The sequence below is a fragment of the Pipistrellus kuhlii genome, unplaced genomic scaffold (assembly GCF_014108245.1).
Source record: "Pipistrellus kuhlii isolate mPipKuh1 unplaced genomic scaffold, mPipKuh1.p scaffold_m20_p_1, whole genome shotgun sequence".
Lineage (NCBI taxonomy): Eukaryota > Metazoa > Chordata > Mammalia > Chiroptera > Vespertilionidae > Pipistrellus > Pipistrellus kuhlii.
Genome location: NW_023425404.1, coordinates 86,179,738 through 86,204,511, shown reverse-complemented (window position 1 = coordinate 86,204,511; position 24,774 = coordinate 86,179,738). Strand labels below are relative to the sequence as shown.

Below are 24,774 nucleotides of genomic sequence, written 5' to 3'. Positions count from 1 at the left end.
CACCTGACTATACTTGAGGCTAAACCAGCACACTGGGAGTGCCCACATAACAACTGCAGACTACATCTGCTGGGCACAACGTGGAGAATGCATGATCACTTTTGACTTACTTGAAATAAGTATCCACAGGTGAAACATAACAAAAGAAATATGGGGAGCTATAAAAAGCACTAAGTTTTAACTTCCTTCCTGATACTATACACTTGGTTTGCATGTGCATGCATGTGTATCTGTGCATGCGTGTGTACATGTGCATGTTTCCCTTACATTATTTCAATACTAAATAATTATGCATCTAGTCAGGCTTGCTCTACCACATGTAGGTATGATGACATGATTTCTCATTGGCTATAAAGATCTGAGAACACTTTCTACACAGGCAGCAAATTCCATAGGCGACACTTAGCCCTTGCTGGGTACCCAACAATAGGTTTGTGCAGAGGTTTTGTTAGGGGGAAGGGTAAGTAATAGGAATGGTACCACAATTGTTTAAAGATTATTCACTTCACCTTACTAACTATAAATAAAGGGCTTTCTTACAGACCCTGGGAAACTGGAGGATGTGCTACAAGAAGAAAGACAAGGCTATAAAAAATAAGAGCCGCCTTGGAGCCTGGTTGGGTCCATTATTCAGAAAAGAGAATACATTTTGAGAACAAACCAAGGAAATGCTTTGATTTGGTTGCTGAGCCTGGACCCTGACCCCTTCTGGGAGTTTGCCTCTGAAATGCTGACTATTATCCTGTCCCAGGAATGGGCCGACCTGGGTTTTCACATCATAGAAAATTAACTACCTTGTTATTGGATTTCAAGATCCTGGGAGGGGACATAGGGACCACAGACCTTGTCGCCCTTATTCTGCCCGCTTACTCCTTGCAGGTAGCCCTTCTTCCTTATCCATATATAATCAGCTGGCTAGCAAGAGATGCTCAAGCAGAATTTTCAGGATGACCTGCTACTCTCCCATACTGATGGCATTATTAGAATAAGCACTCATACATGATTCAACCTTGTCTCTGCTTAATTTGGCTCAAGTAGTGACAGGTGACCGTACCCATTTTGTATCTGGTTTCAGCTCTAGAATCTCCCAATTATGGGAATCACCTCCAAAGATATACATGCCTCAAGAAATATTAGAGCTTCTTATATGAGTATTACTAAAAAGATTAAGAATTACTAGAGAGAGGAACCAAGATGGTGGCCTAGGTAAGTACCTAAGCTGCCGCCTCACCCAACAATTTAAAAAACAACAACTAAAATCAGAACGCACTTCATCCAAAAACACAGGAAAGCTGGCAGAGTGGGAAATCTACAGCTAGAAAGGAGAGAAACTCACGGATCTGATTAAGAGCCGCAGAGCACTGAGGTAGGGAGACGCTGGCGCGCAGAGAGGAAGTGCAGCCGAATGCCTGGCTGGCTGGAGAGAGGGGAGGAATTAACGATTGCACTGAACCCTTCTGACTGTACTGAACCCCAACCCTGGCTGAAACCCCATGGACCCAGGCTCATACGGGTGGAATCCGGACTGTAGAGAAAGGCACCCAGAGACTCAGAGACTGGGAGACGGGGGAGCTGGGAGCCGCAGTGAGCAGGGTCTAAAATCGCAAGTACTAGTAGAGGTCCGACCGCGGAGGTTGCCGAGGCCTCTCCATAATGGAAGGAGTCAGAAGCTCCAGACTACAGAGACCCAACCCAATTTCGGGCGAGCTCCTGTGGCACCCACGCTCTTGCACGGGGAATCAGGATGGTCAGGCGGAAACTCAGGCGAGCGCACAAGGGCAGGGCTGACGGGAAGCCAATACTGTCAGCTCAGCCTCGAGACTCCGCCCTATCCAAGCTGAGCACAGAGGCTTCTAAAATTTTGCAAGTCTGATCCTATAAGACTGTCTCCAATACAGAAGGTATCCCAGAGTAGACACAGCTGATACCCACATCCAACCACTTCCATGAACCCCAACTGGCCTTAAGGTCAATTCCTCCCAGGGATCTCAACAATAAAGACTTAGCTACAACAAGGCTGTACATGCAGTCCACAAAGGGGAGCACCAAGAGTGTCTACCTCAGGTAACTGAGGAGGCTGACCCACTAGGCCATATAGGACACCAAATACACAAAGCCAACTCTTGGAAGCAGCGAAAATGCCAAGACAAGGAAATAGATCTCAAACGAAAGAGATGGAGGATATAGAGCTCAAAACCACGGTTTTAAGGTTATTCAAGAATATCCTAGAAAAGGCCGATAAATTTCATGAGACCCAACTAAAAATTAAACATAAACTGACTAAATTGGAAAATATTATGCAGAGATCCAACAGCAGAATGGAGGTACACAAGAATCAGGTCAAAAACCTAAAAGACACTCCTCTGGAGAAGCAAGAAGAAAAGAGAATCCAGAAAACTGAAGGTAGTGTAAGGAGCCTCTGGGACAACTTCAAGCGTACCAACATTAGAATTATGGGGGTGCCAGAAGAAGAGAGAGTGCAAAATACTGAAATATACTTGAAGAAATAATATCAGAAAACTTCCCTCACCTGGTGAAAGAAATAGACTTACAAGTATAGGAAGCGTACAGAACCTCAAATAAGAGGAATCCAAAAAGGAACATTCCAAGACACATCATAATTAAAATGCCAAGGGCAAAAGACAAAAAGAGGATCTTACAAGCAGCAAGAGAAAAGCAGTTGGTTACCTATAAGGGAGCACCCATATGACTATCAGATGATTTCTCAACAGAAACTATGCAGGCCAGAGGGAGTGGCAAGAAATATTCAAAGTGATAAATAAGCGAGAACCTACAACCAAGATTACAGTATCCAGCAAAGTTATCATTCAGAATTGAAGGGCAGATAAAGAGTTTCATAGAAAAGAAAAAGTTAAAGGAGTTCATCACCACCAAACCAGTATTATTGATATATGAAATGCTGAAAGATATTATTTAAGAAGAGGAAGAAGATCAAGTGAATTAAAAATCTGAAAAACAGAATAAACTAGTGAATATAATCAGGGGCAAAGAAAGGGAGTGGGGATTGATAATTATCAGGGGGAAGGGGGTGTGGGGGTGCAGAAAGAGACTAGGTTAAAAATTGTCCTATGGATGAGGACAATGGCGGGGGGGGGGGGGGGGGGGGAGGATAAGGGCAGAGGAAGGGGCGGAACCAGGTGGAAGGGAGCTATGGGAAGGGGGGGGAAGGAGGAGAAACAATTGTAATAATTTGAGCAATAAAGATTTATTTAAAAAAAAAAGAATTACTAAAAATTGAGAGGATTAAAATATAGAATCATCAGTGTTTTGACTAAAAGTTTTAACAAGAAAGTATTAAAACAAACAAAAATAAAATCACAATACAGGAACAAGTAAGAATGTTGTGAAAGTGTATGCTATTCTTGTACAAGGATAACTTCTAAGGCAGTGGTCGGCAAACTGCAGCTTGTGAGCCACATGTGGCTCTTTGGCCCCTTGAGTGTGGCTCAGCATTAGAACCACTTCTTCAAAATAGACTCGGCAAGGCCAAAAACCGACTTCTGTGCATGGGCCACATAGTTTTGATAGCACTGTACATGCACGACCACAAGTGGTATTTTGTGGAAGAGACACACTCAAGGGGCCAAAGAGCTGCAAATGGCTCATGAGCCTCGGTTTACCGACCACTGCTCTAAGAAAAGAATCAGACCACTTCCATGAACCCCAACTGGTTCCAATGAGAATAATAGAAAACAAAAGTTCACTAAGACTATTACAAAACATGTAAGGACAAGATATCAGAATCTATTGTAGAACACTTATAGACACTCTATGTTTATACAAATGAACACCACACACTCCTTTATTCCCTCAGGGCAACTGAACCTGCCGAATCTTATCTGAAATCAGTACTACCTTCCTGTATTATTTTGTAATGCCTTTGAAAAATCAAACCTACACAGTATCTGAGAGGCTTATCATATGTGTCCCTATGACAAATTTCCTTCTGGAATATCTCCTGAGTCCCCAAACCAACTGCCTGTCCCAACACATACACAATCTTCTATCATTTGCAGAAGGTTATCTTCCATAAGCTGCAATGAATAAGGAAATCTTAGAAATGAAACAAACCTTTTCTTAAAGTATTGCAATTTATATATTAAACAAATGCAACAGTGAGGCCTATGGGGAAAGTGACAGATATTATTTCCCCATGAACTTCAAGTTTTCACACTTACTTTCTTTACAGGACTGCCCTGAAATTCTCTTACACTCCACTTCCTTCACATCAAATTTAATGCCACTGATTTTATGGCATACCTTCATTATATCTGCCATTAAAAAAGGAATAAAAGTGCTGCCAATAAACTCTGAACAAGCCACCACTTGTTCTGACTTCAGAGATGTTACAGTTGAGGAAACATGTCTAGAGAATAGACAAAAAGTAGGGAAGTCAGGGAACACCTCCTAAAGAGACTGACTTTGGGCTGACATGGTATTGTGGACAGAGGCTGCCGAGTCAGCTGCAGTGCCACAAAGCAGAGGGACCAGAGCAGCACAGAACTGGGGGATGCACAGTAATAGGTAAAGGAGGATTGGCAGGAAAGGCAGAAAAGGCAGAAGAAAAAAGACTGCATGTGCCAGTTTCCTTTTTCCTGCAGGACCAAGAACCGATGAAGGGCTGTTTGAGCAGGGAGGGGTCCAAATGGACCTGCTTTTCAGAATGCTCCTTCTTACATCCAGAAAATGCTCCTTCTTACATATAGAAAAAAGTGAGAGAGGAGATGGAGGCAGGAAGGCTGGGAAAGAGCTGTGGTCATAAATCAAGAGAGGGAGAGGAGCTGTGAGGAAGGAAGGTGCTAAAGGAGGAAGGAAGAAATACCAGGCATTTAGGAGACATTTGAGATAAAAGACACTTACCATAGGATTCCTAGGTTGCTAGTTGGGGACCCAGATTGACAGAAGTTTTATCCTTCACAAAAGAGGTGATGTAGAGAGGAAGCAGGCAGAAAAGGAAAGATGATGACTTTTGATTTGGGCATAACAATACTGAGGGGTCTTGTGGGATTGTTAGATGGGGTGTGTTACCAGGCAGAGGGAAATATGCTGGGGAACACTTGCTTATAGTGCCGAAATGGGGTGACATCCTCTTGCCAAAGGTCCTGGGATAGGATGGCTCAGAAGAGTGAGTACCAAGTATTAGCATTGAGTGACCAAAGTACCTATCTCACAGGTAACAAGAGCAGACACTGAGCACAAGATGATCCTATTGCCTGAGGTCAACATGCTTCTAATATCATAGATCTTTATTCCAACACAGCCTGGAGTCTGCCCTTTCCTGTGGACAGTCCTAGTAGGGCAGTGGCCGCGCGTGAGCCACATGTGGCTCTTTGGCCCCTTAAGTGTGGCTCTTCCACAAAATACCATGGTCTGGGTGAGTCTATTTTGAAGAAGCGGCATTAGAAGAAGGTTAAGTTTAAAAAATTTGGCTCTCAAAAGAAATTTCAATCATACTGTTGATATTTGGCTCAGTTGACTAATGAGTTTGCCGACCACTGTACTAGGGGATTAGGGAGGACTTGTGGCTTGCATCTGCAGGTGCCACACAGTGGTGACAAATTCCATTAGGATTATGACTCCTATGGCTAGACTCTCTTCAAAGACACACATTACAAGGGAATAGAGGAATAGAGCATGGAGAGCACAGGGAAATAGAGCATGGAGAAAACAGGAGAACAGGCAGAGCCAAAAAGCACAGAAGGCTGATGGCTACTTACCAGGATGGTGTTCACAGGCATGTGTATTAACATGTTACATGAATTGAAAAAGATGAAATGACACCTTTTCTGACAAAAAATAAGTCTGATTTGACAATCTTGCCTAGTTTTGCTAACAAGGTCCTGTTAAGGACATGCAACGTTTTGACAAAAACATATTTAAATCAAAAGAAAAGCTAAAAACCTTAGTTCAGAAGAAAAGCATAAGTAAGGATCCTTCATTCAACATATATTTGCGTTCCTTTTATGGATTAGTCACTGTACATGGAGTATAGATGTAAATGCAGAAAAGACATGCAATGAATCTAACAGAATGATGAAGACCATGGCTTCCATAGAGGAGGGGTATGCAGATTGCAACTGGGTCAAAGCAATCAAGGACGGTGTTCTGAAATGAATCACAGATTCATTTTACAAGAGCTCCTCTGTGAATAGGTTAAACCAGGTGCCACCAAATGAAAAAGGTAGCAGATGTAATTAAACATTATTTGTGTGTCTGGTAGAGTCTTTTGGTTTATTTTATAGAACCTGAAAAAGTGAGAAGCTACTATAACTGCATGAGAAACTCTTGAAATCAAGTGGATCCCAATTTGTTACTGTCAATAAAACTGAAGAACAAGGTTGAAATATACCTGGTTTTAGAAATTACTTTAGATGACAAATCCAATGAGATTTTTTGACATATACCGTATTTTTCGGACCATAAGACGCACTTTTTCCCCCCCCAGAAGTGGGGGGAAAAAGTCCCTGCATCTTATGGTCCAAATATAGCCTACACATATACTTTTAAAAAAAAGTTTTTTTACTTGCCCGGCTCTGTGTGGTCTCTGTGTGCTTGCCCGGCTCTAAAATGGTTCTAAATGCTGCTGTTTACTTTACAGAGTTGATTACATGTGTTTATGACTGTGATGTTGGGTTTTAATGCACATAAAATATTTTAGGACACTATTTGTTTCAGAATCTTTTTTTCTTCATTTCCCTTCTCTAAAAACTGGTGCGTCTTATGGTCCAGAGCATCTTATGGTCCGAAAAATACGGTAAATCAGATGAAAAAGAATTTAATGATATTACTATACCAAAATTCCTTCTGTTTCCTTCTATTTCTGGATAGAAACAAAGTCCCTCAGCACTTGTATCTACAAAAATAAAGAATCTGATGATGACCAGTGCTCATTCCAGTAATATGTAATATTCATCCATAGAAGCATGTCAGTATAAAATGTTTTTCTAAAACTCATTTCACTATTCCATTTAATTACTCATTCAAGTTTTAATTTGCTTGCATTGTTTTGATCAATTGTGAGTTAATAAAAATGATATCTAAGTCTAGAACTTATTTTTAACATTTAAAGATATGAAAAATAAAGAGGATCCATATTTTCATAGAAAAGAAGTATGACAGTGTGATAAAGGACATCAAAAAAATCAAAATATATTAAATCATGATAAAATTCTATGGAAAATGGCATGGAAATACAATTTCAAGATGAAAAATTAATATGCAATGTCCAACTATTCAAGAAGAGTGTGTTGAAGACAAATGGCGGCAGAATAGGCAGATGTGTCCCGAGCCTTGTCCTGGAGCAGATAGAAGGAGCAACTAAATCGAATAGTATCCACTGAATTGGCAAAGTAGACACAGCTGGTAAGACAATTCCCAGCTGGGAAGGGCAGAGGTAAAATCAGGGTCTGGGCTGGAGAGAGGTGTGAGACCGCTAAGCCCAGAGAAGAAAGAAAGCCGCATAGCACCAAGGCCTCGGCCTTTAAGACAGGCGCGTAACATATGACCTTGGAAAGGAAGTCCACAGGGCTGCTGGCGGCAGGGGATTCGAGATCTAAGCCGATAGCCACGAGAGGCTGAGCCCAGAGGGGGCAGCCTGAACAACTGCCCAAACCTCGCCATGCTGAGGGGAGAGGGGCTCACGGTGGCACAGCTCTTTCCCCTCTTTTTGGTCTTTGCTTTTATTCGCTAAACCCAGTTCATAGGCTCTTTCAATACAAACACTTACCTGTGGTTGAGTTGCAGGTGAAGATGTGGACTTTCTAGGGTAGGGGTGTCGAACTCAATCAGAGAAGGGGCCAAAATCTAAAATCCAGCCTAAATCGCGGGCCGAATGGTTTACTGAACAGTCATAAACTGTCATTGTGATGGAAATGCAGCGGAGTGCAGTGATGACAGCGCAGTGCGGGCCACATTGCAAGGCCTGGCGGGACGGATTTGGCCCGCGGGCCTTGTGTTTGACACATGTGTTCTAGGGAGAGGCTGGGAGAGGAGAGGGTCAGTGAGAGGTGACTGCAAGTCTGGCACTGAATCATACCTGATGTGCTGGACCTAGACAGCCATTTTCTCTTGTAGAGATAGCCCCTCCCTGCAATCTCCCAGCAACCAATACAGCCGCACTCAGATTACACCCTGAGTGTTACAAAGGATTAAAAAAAAAAAAGTTAACAACAAAAAAAAAACAACCTCCCAAACTATAGTTTGGTCAGAAACAGCTGCTTGAGAAATTAAGATTGAAAGCGGGCAGACAGGCTAAGTAGGAAGATTAATCCCACCTGCTGGCAGTCAAAGCTGTGGAGATAGATACAAACAGAGGAGCACTGGACCCTTGGAGCTTCAACAACCGAACAGGAAACTAAGAAGTGGCAGACAATACAGAACAATGGGATCTTAAACCAACAACCATGGGGCATTAAAACTCGGCAGAAACAAATGAAACTTCACTTTTTCATTTTTATTTTAGAGGCCCAGTGCATGAAATTCATGAATGAGGACAGCGGGAGAGTTCCTAAACCCAGCATGCACCCTTGCGCAATCCGGGACCACTGGACATCCCTCTTGCAACCCAGGACCGCTGGCTCCTAACCACTCACCAACCTGCCTGCTTGATGTCCCCTAACCACTCTCTTGCCTATCTGATTGCCCCTAACTGCTCACCTACCTGCCTGATCCCCCTTAACCACCTCTGCCTCAGCCTCGCCACCTCGACTTCATCTGGAAGGATGTCTGGTCTAATTAGCATATTATGTTTTTATTATTATAGATTATTTTGCTGTCTTTTTTCTTTTTACTTTGTTTTTTTGTTTCTTATTTTTTACTTCTTTTCACATTTTTTCATAATTCTATTTTTATTTTTTTCCAATTTTATTAATGAATTTAAAACATTTTTTAATTGCAATTATTTATTTAAAAAAACATTTTTTTTTTTACTTCTTTCTCTTTCTCTTATCCATTTATCCTCCTTCTACTTCCTCTATACAGAACTGAGGTCCTCCTCAGATTCATCCAATTCTGCAACCCTGTTTTCTGTATATAAGCTCAGTCTCTACAGATTCTATTCCCACATTTTCTGGGTATTTGGTGTTTGTATTTTTTGGTTTACCTGTTTGTTCTGTGGTGTTTTCTCTGCATATATTATACATATATTCTTTTTCCTTTCTCTTTTCTCTCTTACCATTCTTTTCTCTCCTTGATATCATTGGTGCTCTCTTTTCTCTCCCCTAATTCTATTTTCTCTAGTGGTCATTTATATTGGGGTTATAGGTGTCGTGAATATATTCGTGTTTTGTTCCCTTGGTGTTGCGTCTTGTCAAGTTGCATTCTGCCCCATTGGGTCCATATGATAGAGAGAGCAAGCCACATAACCAGAAACCTGGGGAGAAAACTCCATCCACGAACAGGTCAACAACACTCCAGACCAAACTACAGAGGCAAGAAGAGCGAGACATGAAGGAGAGAGCAAAAGGGAGTGTGTGAACATGTGTGGGGTGGGTGTGAGGACATGAGAGAGAGATAATTAGATCCCACAGGACCTTCAGGGGCAGGCAGACTGGGCTTGCCTAGCCAGGCAGCCTCTGCTACCATTGCAAACAGTCCCAGGAAAATCGGCTCTACAGCAGAGGTGCACCTTCTTGAAGGGAAGAACTGCTGTGATTTGGAGCCCCACCTCATCTCCACCCAGGGTGCCATCAGACACCACCCATGACTCTACAGCCATCCCCACCAGGGACCTGCTGACTCAGCTGCAGTCCCACAGTCACCAAGACTCCAGCCACCCCTGCCACAGACTCCTGTGAGTTCCAAAGCATGCTCCCCTCTGGCCAGCCAACGCTTTAGCCCAAGGCACTGTGACTATGTGAGCAGCAACTGCATGAGCAGACCACCCCCATCCAAGGTGCAGCAGCCATGTGAGCAGACTGTACCTATCTAAAGAGCAGCAGCCTCACATGGCCTGGCCCTGTCCGAATAGCAGCAGCCCTGCACAACTCACCGAAGAGTAGGAGCCCTGTGCAGCCAGCCCCTTCTTAGAAGCAGCAGCTCTGCTGGCATCCGAGGAGCAGCACAAAGGTCCACTTCACCGCCAACTGAGGAGAAGCAGCTCAGAGAGCAGCTCGCCCCCGTCCGAGGAGCAAAAGCCACCCGCAGCTTGTCCCCATACAAAGAGTAGCAGCCTCACAAGCAGCCTGTCCCAATCTACGGTGCAGCAGCCACATGAGCAGCTCACCTGAGTATGTGAAGCAGCTCTGTGAGCAGCCTGCCCCCGTCCAAGGAGAAGTCACACGAGGAGTCCGCCCCCATCTGAGGAGCAGCAACCTTGTGAGCAGCCCGTCCCCATCCGAGGAGTAGCAGCTGTGCAAGCAGCCCACAGGAGCCACCACTCCTATGGCAACCATGCAAGCAGTACCCACCAAAGGAACAGCTGCTGCCATGATCATCTCAGGAGCAGCCACCACCCAAGGAGCTGCTGCCAGCGAAGGCGCAGCCCCTGAACAGCTTGACACCTAGATCCTTCAGTGAAAGCTAAATTGGAGAGACAATAAAACACAACCCCCCAAAAGAAAGGAAAGGAGGAATTACAAAAAAGGAACTAAAAGAAATGGAGGCGTGCAATAGATCAGAAAAAGAATTCATAAACAAATGGATGAGAAAATCAACAACTTATATAAGAATAAGGAAGAAATAATCAGTGATACAGTGCAACAACAACAAAAAAAAAACTATGGAAAGTTTCAATAGTAGACTAGGAGAAGCAGAGGACCGAATTAGAAGACAGGGAAGCAAAACAGACACAAACTGAACTGCCTTGGAGAAGAGGAGAGAGTTTTGGGGCAACATGAAGCAATATACAAATAATAGGATAGGAAGAGGAACAAGGGTAAGAAAACCTATTTGAAGAAATAATAATGTCAGAAAGCTTCCCTGATGTAAGTAAGAAAAATGTCACATAAGCACAGAGAAGACCAAAAAAGATGAACCCGAAAAAACCCACACCAAGACATGTCGTAATTTCATAGGCAAACCGACAGGACAAAGAGAGAATCTTAAAGAGTGCGAGAGAGAGACAGCAAGTTATGTACAAGGGATCTCCCATTAGATTATCAAATAATTTACCAACAAAATCACATAAGGCCAAAAAGGAATGGAAAGAAGTACACAAAGTGATGCAAAGCAAGGGACTGAATCCAAGGATATTCTTTCCAGCAAGGCTATTATTCAAAATTGAAGGGGAAATAAGGCGTTTCACAGATGGGGGGGAAGGAGGGGGGAGGAGGGAGTTGGGAGTTTATCACTACCAAGCCAGCAATGCAAGAAATGCTACAGGGAGTGGAGTAAAAAGAAATAAAAGGGGAAGAAGGTATACAGGCAAAAAATAATAATAATAATAAAATGAGTACAAATACCTATCAATAATAACTTTAAACGTAAATGCATTAAATGCTCCAACAAAAAGACATCCAATGGCTGAATGGATAAGAAAACATGAGCCATATATATATATATGCTATCAACATGAGACCCACTTCAAAACAAGGGACTCAGAAAGACTGAAAGTGAAGGGATAGAAAAATATCTTCCATATAAATAGAAATGGAAAACAACAAAAAAAGCTGAGATGGCAATAGTTAAATCTACTCAATAACAAGAGAGACCTCAGAGTGAAGGCAATACAAGAGAAAAGGAAAGTCACTTCATAATACTAAAGAGATTGATACAAGATGATATAACCCTGATAAACATATGTGCACCAAACACAAGAGCACCCAAATACATAAATAAACTCCTGGAAGATATCAAAGTAGAGATCAACAACAACACAATCATAGTAGGGAACTTTAATACCCTACTGACATCACTGGGTAAATCCTCTAGACAAAAAAACACACAAAGAAACAGCAATCTTAAATGACTTACTAGATCAGATGGAATTAATTGACATTTTCAGAACATTTCACCCCAAAGGCACAGAATATACGTTCTTCTCAAGTGCACATGGGACATTTTCAGAGACAGACCACATATTGAGAAACAGGAAAAGATTGAAGAAGACTGAATTCATATAAAGCATCTTCTCAAACACTTGGAAGCTAAATAACATGCTATTAAACAACAATTTGGGTTACCCAAAGAGATCAAAGAGGATAATTAAAAACAACCTGAAAATGAATAACAATAAAAACACAACAATCCAAAATATATGGAACACAGTGAAAGGAGTCTTGAGAGTGAAGTTTACAGGCCTATCTAAAAAAACAAGGAAAAATGGTAATAAATCATCTAGGTCTACAACTCAAAGAATTAGAAATAGAGCAACAAGAAAAGCACAAAATAAGCAGAAGGAAGGAAATAATAAATGACATAGTGACAAAAAAAAAAAATCAATGAAACCAAGAGTTGGTTCATTAAAAGAATAAACAAGATTGATGAAACTCCAGCCAGGCTCACAAGAAAGCAGAGAGAGGACCCAGATAAACAAATTCAGAAATGAAAGAGGTGAAATAACAAGACTCCACAGAAATAGAAAGGATTGTTTAAAAATACTATAAACAGCACTATTCCAACAAGCTAGACAACCTAGAGGAAATGAAATAGACATATTCCTAGGAAAATACAACCTTCCAAAACTCAATCAGAAAGAATATGAAAATCTCAATAGGCTGACAACTATGGAGGAAAAAAAGCTTCCAGCAAACAAAAGCCCTGGGCCAGAAGGCTTCACAGGGGAGTTTTACCAAACATTCAAGGAAGAACTAAAACCTATCCTCCTCAGACTATTCAAAAAAAAATTCAAGAGAAGGAATACTTCCAAGCTCATCAGATGAAGCCGCATTCCCCTAATCACAAAACCAGATAACGAAAACACAAAGAAAGAGAATTACAGGCCAATAACCCTCAAGAACATAAAATGTTAAAATCCTAAACAAAACTCTAGCAACTCGGATCCAGCATTACATCAGAAAGATCACACACCATAACCAAGTAGTATTTATCTCAGGGATGCAAGGAAGATACAATATCCACAAATCAATAAACATGATAGATCACATAAACAAACTGAGAGATAAAAATCACATAGTAATATCAATTGATGCAGAAAAAGCATTTGACAAAATCCAACACCATTTCTTGATAAAAACCCACAACAAAGTCAGAATAGAGGAACCATACCTCAACATAATAAAAGCCTTATAAGACAAACCTAGAGCCAACATCATACTCAATGAGCAGAAACTGAAACCATTTCCCCTAAAAACAAGAACAATACAAAGATGCCCACTTACACCACTCCTATTCAACATAGTACTGGAAGTGCTAGCCATAGTGATTAGACAAGAAGAAGAAATAAAAGGCACTCAAATTGTAAAAGAAGACATAAAACTGTCATTGTTCACAGATAAGATAATGAATATAGAAAACCCTAAGACTCCATTTAAAAAAAATTATTAGACTTTAAATAAACTAGAGGCCTAGTGCATAAAAATTCATGCACTGGAGAGGGGTCCCTCAGCCCGGCCTGCACCTTCTCACAGTCCGGAAGCCCTCAAGGGTGAAAGGTGACTTGGCAATCAGGGGAAGGCAACACCCCCATTACACCTCTGCTGCTGCCACTACTAGCAGCACAAGCCTCGGCTGGCCCTGGTTACCTGAGCCTCGGGTGGCTCTGGGCGGCTGGGAAGCCACCATCCTCACACAACAGCATGAAACTAGAAATAAACTACAATTAAAAAAAAAAAACCTGAAAAAATTTCAAACACATGGAGTCTAAATAGCATGTTAAAAAACCACAAATGGGTTACCAAGGAAATCAATTTAAAAAATCAAGAATTACCTGGAAACAAATGAAAATGAACACACAACACAAAATCTATGGAACACAACAAAAGCAATTCTCAAAGGGAAGTTCATATCATTATAGGCCTATCTCAAGAAACAAGAAAAAAAAACTAATAAACTAACCAAACAGTTAACAGAATTAGAAAGAGAACAACAAGAAAAGCCCACAGTAAGTAGAAGGAAAGAAATAATAAAAATCAAAGCAGAAATAAATAACATAGAGATTGAAATTTTTTTTTCAAAAGATCAAAGAGCTGCTTCTTTAAAAAGATAAATAAGATTGGTGAGCCATTAGCCAGACCCATTAAGAAACAAAGAATAAAAACAAAGTGTGTTGGAGGCAGGGGGGGGGGGGGGGGGGTGTTTAAAAAAAAAGAAACAAATAAAAAGGACACAAATAAATAAAATCAGAAATGAAAAAGGCAAAATAACAACTAACATCACATATATACAAAAAGTTGCAAGAAAATAATATAAATAACTATATGCCAACAAATTGGAAACCTGGGGGAAAAGAACCAATTCCTAGAAATATACAATTTTCCAAAACTAAAGTAGGAAAAATCAGAAAGCCTGAATAGACCAATAAAAACTTATGAAATTCAATCAGTAATCAAAAAACTCCCAATAAACAAAAGTCCTTGACTAGATGGCTTCATAGACAAATTTTACCAAACATTCAAAGAAGAAATAACAATTACTCTCTTCAAACTATTCCAAAAAAAAATTCAGGAGGAGGGAAGACATTCTGACTCTTTTTTTTGAGGTCAGCGCTATCCTAATTCCAAAACTAGATAAAGACACTACAAGGAAAGAAAATTCTACACCAAAATCCCTGATGAACATACATAGTAAATTGCTCAACAAAATAATAGCAAATAGAATCCAAAAATATATTAAAAAGATCATACACAATAAGCAAGTGGGATTTATTCCTGGGATGCAAGGTTGGTACAATATTCACAAATCAATAAATATTGTATGATATATCACATAAGCAAAATGAAGGATAAAAATCACATGATCATATCAGCAGATTCAGAAAAAGCATTAGAAAAAATCCAGCACCCATCTATAATAATAAAAGGATAATATGCTAATTAGACCAGACGTCCTTCCTTCCAGACAAAGCCCAGCAGGCAGGAGCTGAGGCAGGGGCGGCAGAGGCCTCTGACCATGGCCATTGCAGCGTGTGGGGGCTGGAGATAAAGCCCATGCATAAATTTCATGCACCAGGCCTGTAGTTTATGATAAAAACACACAGCAAAGTGGAAATAGAGAGATCATACCTCAACATAATAAAGGTCACATATGAAAACAACATACTCAATAGGTAAAAATAAAAGTGTTGCCCTTAAGATCAGGAACAAGACAAGGATATCTGCTTTCAACACATTACTGGAAGTCCCAGCCATAGTGATCGGACAAAAAGAAGGGGGGAAAAAGGCATCCAAATTGGAAAGAAAGAAGTAAAACTGTCATTATTTACAGATGACATAATGCTGTACACAGAAAACTGTAAAAACTCCACCAAAACACTAATAGACCTAATAAATGAATTTGGCAAAGTAGCAGGATAGAAAGTTAATATACAAAAATCAGTGGCATGTTTATGCACCAATAATAAACCCTCAGAAAGAGAAACTAAGAAAACAATCCCATTTACTATTGAAATAAAACAAAAATTTAATAAGAGGTGTAAAATTTATATGGAACTCCAAAAGATCACAAATAGACTCAGCAATCTTGAGAAAAAAGAACCAAGTTGGAGGTATCACAATATCTGATATCAAACTATATCAGCGGTCTCCAACCAGTGGTCCGTGAGGTCTGAAAGGTTGGCGACCATGAACTATACTACAAGACCACTGTAACCATAGCAGCCTGGTACTGGCGTAAGAACAGGAAGATGGGTCAATGGAAGAGAACAGAGTGCCCTGAAATTAACCCATGTCTTTATGATCAATTAATTTTTGACAATCGAGGCAAGAGCATAAAATGGAGTAAAGACAGTTTCTCCAATAAATGGTGTTAGGAAAATTGGACAGGTACATGCAAAAAATGAAACTAGACTACCAACTGATACCATACATAGGTATTAACTCCAAATGGATAAAAGACTTAATTGTAAGTCATGAAACCATAAAAATCCTAGAAGAAAGCACAGACAATAAAACCTCAGACATCTCTTGTAGCAACATTTTTTGCTGATCATCTCCTATGGCACATGTGTCAAACACAAGGCCCGAGGGCCAAATCCGTCCCGCCAGGCCTTGCAATGTGGCCCGCACCGCGCTGTCATCACTGCACTCCGCTGCGTTTCCATCACAATGACAGTTTATGACTGTTCAGTAAACCATTCGGCCCGTGATTTAGGCTGGATTTTAGATTTTGGCCCCTTCTCTGATTGAGTTCGACACCCCTATCCTATGGTAAGAGAAACAATGGGAAAAAATAAACAATGGGAACTACATCGAACTAAAAAGCTTGTGCACAGCAAAAGAAACCATCAACAAAATGAGAAGGAAACCTACTGTATGGTAGAATGTATTCACCAGTGATACATCTGGTAAGGAGTTATTTTCCAAAATATATAAAGAACTTATACAACTCAACACCCGGAAAACATACAATCCAAATAATAAATGGGCAAAGGTAATGGCTGGTTTTGCTCAGTGGTTAGAAGGGTAATGGGTTCAATTTCCAGTTAAGGACACATACCTGGGTTGCAGGTTCAATACCCCAAGTTATTTAGCCAAGATCTGGAAACAGTTCATGTGCTCATCAATAGATGATTTGATTTTTTTTTAAATGTGTACATTTATACAATGTAATACTATGAGACTATAAAAAAGAAGAAACTCTTACCTTTGTGACAGTGTGGATATACCTGGAGAGTATGATGGAAAGTGAAAAAAGCCAATCAAAGAAAGACAAATGCCGTATTATCTCACTTGTATGTAGAATCTAATGAACAAAATAGAACCAGAGCATGGACACATGGAACAGACTGACAGACCTCAGAGAGGAGTGTGGTGGCGAGGAGACTGGAAGAGATTAACCAAAGAACATATGCGTATATGCATAATAGCCCATGGACACATATAATAATGTGGTGAAGACTGGAGGGTATGAGGGTAGCGTCTGAGTGGAGTTGGTAAACGAGGGGGAAATGGGGAACATTTGTAAAAGTATCAACCTTTGATGTGTGTTTTTTTAAGAAAAGGAGTTTTCAGGACAGATTTTCCAAATAGTCAATTCTCTAGCAATAAATTAATTTACTAAAGAATTAAACCACTAAAGTTATCAAATTTACCTATTTTAAAATTTAAAGCAATTATTAGATGGACTTGTTTTCAGCAAATTGGCCTATTTGATAATAGGAAGCCAAAGGAGAAGGAATAGCCAATGGCAGCGAGTGCCATGAGCATTCAAGAGCTAAAGGAGGCAAAAGGTCTTTTAGGCAACCTTACAACAACATATCCTGCACAGAATAGCGATTGAAAAGAAGTCACCTGTGGAATACTGAATGGAAAGAGAAAAGGTAGAGATGGTATAGAAGTTTTCACTAAGCAGAAGAGTAGAGAGGAACACTTCAGGAAGGTGTTGGTTATTGTTCATTTTATTGTGTTTAACCTGTGAGACTCAAATAAATCATTTCATATGTTGAATGGAAAGCTCCAGCATTTAAAGAAAAATTGAAGCAATGAATAGAAGGGTGAGAGGAATTGATACCTTGTGTTCCAGAAAAAAAGGAGTGAATGAGACCTGCTGTGAAGCGGGAAGATATATACTTCCCTAACTCCTTCCTTCCAGAGCAATTCTTCTGTTAGGTCAGATAATTGCTGAATTTCCTTTTACCATGATGATCAAGGCATGTGTTACCAACTTAGAGGCTCTAATGCAATTTCATGTAAATCTAATCAGAAAAACTTCAGAATGATGTTGGTTTGCACCCTGAATTCACTGGAAGAACCAAACCCAAAAGTATGTCAGTCCTGTGGCTGGTTTTTACAGCACTAACATTAAGTGTAAAAAATGTTAATTCTCGTTTTCCATCATTCCCAAGCCCTCATCCCCACTGTCACTTTCCTTCTCTTGCCATATCCTACCCTTCTTTCAATGGCTTTCCACTTTACCAGGCCAAGAAAGCAAAATTTTGTTTTTATTCCCCCCACCCTAATATATTCAAAGCTTCATAAGTATTTAAAGTATACAATGATTTATTCTTTCTCTTAAAAACATTGATTTTTTAAATAATAATAATAATAATAATAATAATAATAATACACCCAGTTGTCTCAAATCAAGTCAGTGGTCTGCTTAACCAATATTACATCAGCATTATACCATATCAAAATTATTACCTAATCATTATTGAGGAATTCTCAATTCCTATAATGAACTTACTGTCTTAAATATATTAAGTTATTTTCTAGTCAACTGAGGACCTTCTTTAAATTAAAGCTTAGCAATTTGCCAAGTCAGGAATAGAATCACACAGGACTCTATCTATAAAAATAAAAGCATGACATGCTAATTAGACCACACATCACGGACCACGGACAAAGCTGGGGCTGCTAGGGGGTGGCTGCAAAGGTCAAGGCAAGCTGCCACAGCTGTGAGGGCCAAACCCCTTGCACAATTTCGTGCATGGGGCTTCTAGTTGTAATATAACATCCTGGTCACAATATCATCATGTAACACCTTTCTCCTAATACTCTTTTCTATAGGAATCCAAATGAGAAGATTTATGATCAGTGTTTAAGTTTTATCTCTCCTTTGTAGCTAAGGACCATGGAAAAGTGAGATAAGCTAGTACTGGAAAGAGAAGAAAAAAAAAAACAACTCAGGAGAAATTCCACACACACCTGGGATAAAATATATTTTGCTTTCTTTTACAAACCGTCTAGGAAACCAATGCTTCTGATCTTTAGAGAACTTATGCAAATATCAATTCTTAAAGAAAAATTTGTGACTCTCAGGATAGAAAACTACTGAGATAGAATGTTCACAACTGATTGGCAACATTGCTTCAAATAGAAAATTCTAAAAATATAACAAGACAAAAGAAAGAAATCCCCAAGAGAACTAGCATCAAACAATATATTGGGGAGGGGGGGTGGTGTCATTACAAAGGATTCTAGTTGGAAATGAAAACTTACACTAGTTATTAACATAGGCCTTGTTTTTGAAAGAAAATATATATATAAATTAGCAACCTACCGTCTGTTTGAGATTTACTGAGAAATATTGTGCTGGCTCGAGGATGGTCTGAAGGATTGAATTCCATGTTCAAATCTTTAAAGAAAGAAGAAGAAAATACATGAATATCCATCTGATAACTAAAGTCAAAATTAATTTTCAATTTTTTCAACCTTACATTGCTAATATATGGTCAAGGATTCAAGGAAAAACATCCTACAGTTATTGTTCATAGATTCTTCTAGATTCAATTAAGAAGACTTTTATTTGGAAATTAAGACAAAGTCATACATCAAAATTAGGCACTTGGCTGGAGATCTATTAGCCTAAAACTCCATTGTCTTTTTACAAGTATGCTCTGTACCTGAGCTACTACAAAATAACAAGATGCTATAACATGCAATTAAAGAGTTAAGTGCTACAACTAATTCATCAAAACTTTATAGTTAAGTAATATGTCCTTGCTAAAGGTGATTTTAAAAAAATAATAAAACCTAGCCAGCTTTAAGACATTTTAGCACCCACACACTCTTCTTCATTAATAGTGTTAATGTTGGGGGGGGGGGGGGGCAAAACACCCTTTAGAGCACGTGTGTCAAACACAAGGCCCGAGGGCCAAATCCGTCCCGCCAGGCCTTGCAATGTGGCCCGCACTGCGCTGTCATCACTGCACTCCGCTGCGTTTCCATCACAATGACAGTTTATGACTGTTCAGTAAACCATTCGGCCCGTGATTTAGGCTGGATTTTAGATTTTGGCCCCTTCTCTGATTGAGTTCGACACCCCTACTTTAGAGCAAAGACTATAAACTGGCCTTTTGTGAGCATAATCTGGGACACGGACATGTTTTGTTTGATCCATACATTTTTTTTAATTTAATGCAATGTATATAATTTTTACATTTTCAAACATACTACAAAGGAAAAAAAATCCGTATTTCCATTTTCTTTTGAGAAATCAGATCATTTGGCGGCACCAGGCCTCCACCCCAATGGCCATAATCTGCAGGAATGCAACAGCTGCCAGCCCCTCAGGTAGATCCTAAGGGTCCAGTCCCTAGTGGTTGCCCCTCTCACTTCCCTGACACTCATCAGGTGTTGCTCCTCACTTTCAGACATTCCTACCCCTATGGGCAATTGGTTTTATAATCCCTGCCTTAGAACAATTTCCAAGGGCATGTATAGACTTGTAAGGTATATAACAATTTAGAATTCCATAATAGAAGAATTTTTCCAGTGAGTGAGAGTGAGAGTGAGAGTGAGAGTGAGAGTGAGAGTGAGAGAGAGAGAGAGAGAGAGAGAGAGAGAGAGAGAGATATTCCGTAAGAAAAGGCTGAGTAAGAAAAACAAAAGAATTAAGTTATGGGAGGAAAGAAAGACCAAAATCATTAAAAAGTCAGAATGATCTTAAAATTAGCTTCCAGCAACAGAATGAAAACTATTTTGAGTTCAACAACTTATAAAGAAACACCTATGGAAAAAAAAGACAAGGATGATCATATATACACCAGAGGCAATATTTAGACATCCTCAAATTACCTTTGCAGTGAGGCAATTTTTCCTACATCAGCCAATGACTATATTACATCAATCACTGTACTATAGCTCCTGGCCTCTTATTGGATGCTTAATTAAGAAACACCTATTGAATCTTATGCTATTTCAATTATCTGGTGCTTCTAGGACAACTATTAAAAGTGCATATAGTATAATAGTTTCGTAGCTAAAGGCATTGGTTTTTTTTGTTTTGTTTTGGTTTTTGTTTTTTTGTTAATCTTCACCCAAAGGATATTTTTCCACTGATCTTTTAGAGTGAGTGGAGAAGAGAAGAAAGACAGAGAAACATCAATGTGAGACAAACACACTGACCGGTTGCTTTCTGCATGCACCCTGGCCAGGGCCAGGGCCAGGGCCAGGGCGGAGTCGGGGTCTAAGGTATGTGTCCCAGGCCACTACTCTACCCACTGAGCAAAACCGGCTATGGCAAGGCATTTTGATGGAAGGAGTGAGATAAGCAAAAGAAAAGTTTCTCAAACTTGCCTCAATTAAACTTGCCTAGGTAAGATTAGGCCAGAAATTTCCTGGTAAAAATAAGGGTTTCCTAATCAACTAGGATTTTGTTATAAAAGAGTTAAATAACAAATGTGCTAAGTTATTAATTTTTTGGAGACTTTTTGGCATATCAAATTTGAAAGTTTTTTTTTTTAATATATTTGTATTGATTTCAGAGAGGAAGGAAGAAGGAGAGAAAGATAGAAACATCAATGATGAGAGAGAATCATTGAGTGGCTGCCTCCTGCATGCCCTCCCACCAGGGATCAAGCCCGCAGCCCAAGCATGTGCCGCTTGGCTGCAATAGAACCTGGGACCCTTCAGTCCGCAGGGTGACCCTCTATCCACTGAGCCGAACCGGCTAGGGCAAAATTTAAAGTTTTTACATAATTTCATCCATGATGAATACAGTTAAGTTTCAAAAGCCTTAACCTATCATTCCCATAGAAAAGGTCCAGTGAAACCATTGTGCATGCAGTGCTTCCTGCCTAGCAGTTAGCGGGGGAGCGACACCAAGAACTCAGTCCACTAGGCTTAGACAGTGACAGCACCCCAAATTCTTACATTGTTCCCTTCATACCCAATTCAGACTCATCAACAGTTCAGTTGCTTTTTTCTTTGGAGCCAACAGAGGACCCAGAATATTCTAAGATTGCTATTTCTTTGGGAATTGAGCCCTGCTGCTTTTACTAGTAAATTCAAGAATGTCCCAATGACAATCACTGACTCCCTAAAAGATTAGGATTTGGTGCTATAATGACAAACCCTAAAAGTTGTTAAAAATGGAGGTAAGGGGGGAAGATCAAACAAAGGACTTGTATGCATGCATACAAGCCTAAACAATGGCCACAGATACCAGGAGGGTGAAGGCATGAGTGAAGAGATGGGGGGTGGGGCAATGGGGGAATAATGACACATATGTAATACTTTAATCAATAAAGAAAAAAGAAAAAAAGAATAGGGGACTTTACAGACTGAGAGGGCTTCTAAAAAAGGCATGTTACAGTAGTAATTATCAGTATACCTAGCTATTCCACCATTAAAAAAAACACATGTGAAAGTATTTTATTCAAATGGAAATAGGTGAAGAAAGAAGCATGATATTATTCTGAGGAGAAAATATGCATAGGCCTAGAAAGCATATTAAAAATATATACACTAGCCGAGACCGGTTTGGCTCAATGGATAGAGTGCTGGCTTGGGGACTAAAGGATCCGGGGTTTGATTCCGGTCAAGGGCATGTACCTTGGTTGCGGGCATATCCCCAGTAGGGGGTGTGCAAGAGGCAGCTGGTCGATGACTCTCTCTCATCGATGTTTCTAACTCTCTATCCCTCTCCCTTCCTCTCTGTACAAAAATCAATAAAATATATATTTTTAAATATATATATATATATATACACACACACACACACACACACACACACACACACACACTAATATATGGTTAGATTAGAATTAATGCAATTGTGCCTTCTTTTTGCTTTTCTGTGTTTTCTAAGTTTTCTGCATTTAGTATGCTTTTATTGGTTTTTAACTTTTGTGATTTAAAACACTTACTTTTAAAAACATGTTAAGAAAAATGACTTGAGCTCTTATTTTCCTCTAAGTGGCTGGACTATTATTTCTCTAGCACATGCTGGTTCAACCAGGTGACGCCCAGAACTCTCTTGGCTGTGGCTGTTGGACCCCTCCCGGAAGTCAGGGAGATGAACATGCAGCCACAAAGATTAATCTCCCCACCAACACTGTCCATCTGCTGTAGGAACTCATAATGAAAAGTGACTGGCACTGAGGAACCCTTGAGTGGAGGAGTCTTTATCCTGCCAGCAGCTACCATGTCTCTACTGTACACTTCTGGTCTAAATAGGGCCATGAGGGAAAGGGTAAAATGACTGTTTGTTCTTCTGTGCAGAACCTAAGCAGCAGGAATCATTTCACACTCTCCCTATCAAGTGTGACACAGGAAGATATCTGCATTTTCCTTTATGGTTAAGTTATAACCCTTGGTCTGATTCTATGCTCACTGTGTCACAGGTGGTTTTCTACATGGTTGACAGGCCAGGTATCATCTCTACCTGGTTCAGTGACACAAAACAAGTCATGAGTTCAGAGGAATCTTCAAGATCAGGGTTTGATCTAATACTCACAGATGAGGTGAGTGAGGCTGAGATTGTTATCTAGTTGGGTGATAACAGAACTGGATCAGAACTCTGGTCTCAGCTAGAATTACCTAGTCCAAAGCTTTTCCCAGAATCCCTCCTAGAACAATCCTTGCCTCAGATCCCGAATGCCCTAGAACAGCGGAAGCCAACCTTTCAGACCTCACAGACCACCAGTGGTCTGCAGACTATGGGTTAGCGACCACTGCCCGAGAAGGACTAAAGCCTGACTGATAGCAGAAGAAAAGACAAATACCCCTCAGTGGAGTTCACATACCCTTCTTTAAATCTACTCTAGAATTTAAACTTTAAAATCCAGATCCTGGGTGAGATAATCAGAAAGTTTTCACACAAAGAAAAAGCAAGGAAATCTTTGCTTCTGGACATAGAAGAGTGTGCAGGCTGCTGAGGAAAATAGAGATCACCAGCGAATTTTTATTTGAAAACACACCCAGATGGTTATACAGGTTAGAGAGCAACATTTCTGAGCTGCGTGGACATTGCTTAGAAAAGAAAGCATTAAAAAGAAAACCAAAAAACAAAACAAACTTTTAATAACATACTGGTTTGCATTTATCTTCAATCCTAACCCAGATATATTTCAAAACTGAAGAGTATGAAGCAATAAAACTACAACAGGGGCAAGCCAATAAGCTAACTTTAACTTTGTACAGCACGTGTTTGAAGGACAGATTTCTCTGAATCACCCTAAAATGAGGATGGCCAAACCAAAGAACCCAGCTGATTTAGCACTATTTTAAATATCAAAATAGCAGAATACAAAGGTATAAAGAATTGCCAGGTGTTTCCTACAAACCAAGTTTAAGACAGTAGCCCCAGATTTTGAGGAGAAATAACTCTACAAAATGTGCTGTGGTACTTTGGCCCGTTTGGCTTGATCAGCCCACGGACCAAAGAATCGGGGCTCCATTCCAAGTCAGGCATCTACCTGGCTTGCAGGCCTGATCCTGGGTCAGGGTGTGTGCAAGAGGCAACCAATCAATGCATCTCTCTCACATCAATATCTCTCCTCCCTCTATGTCTCTCCACACACCCCGCCCCACTCCTCCCCCCACCCCCCCAAAAAAGAGCAATGGAAAAAAATATCTTTGGGTAAGGATTAACAACTTCCCCCAAAAAATATGCTTTGACAAGGACACTCCAATTTGGGGGGGGGGATTTAAAAACAATAGGGGAAAGCATTCTCACAAGCCAAGACAAGAAAGAGCTGAAAGATTCACCACCACCCAATCAGTATTACTAGAAATGTTAAAAGGTCTTTGTTAAGAAGAAGGGGAAAATAAAAAATATAAGAAAATATCACAAAGAAAATAATTCTCTGTGACAAAAACAAACACATTATAAAAGCTGTGGGTCGACCAAGACTAAGGCTAGTAGTACATAGGTTTAAAGGCAAATGTAGGAAGATCATGAGTAACTGCAATAGTAAATTAAGAAGTACACACAAATACACAAACACACACAAAATAAAAAATGATGGCAAAA

The 24,774-nt window shown here is 40.1% G+C and overlaps 1 protein-coding gene across 2 annotated transcripts in view; it reads right to left on the bottom strand.

The window, feature by feature from the left end:
• CCNY (cyclin Y) overlaps window positions 1–24,774 on the bottom strand; it is a 137,579-nt gene that overhangs the window by 62,113 nt on the left and 50,692 nt on the right. Inside the window, exon 2 of one of the 2 annotated variants that reach the window (XM_036454909.2) lies at window positions 19,078–19,152. The exons of the other annotated variant lie outside the window; for it this stretch is intronic. Coding sequence (XP_036310802.1) covers window positions 19,078–19,152 — 75 coding nt within the window. The remainder of the gene's footprint in view (window positions 1–19,077; window positions 19,153–24,774) is intronic. 2 annotated transcript variants of the gene reach the window in all.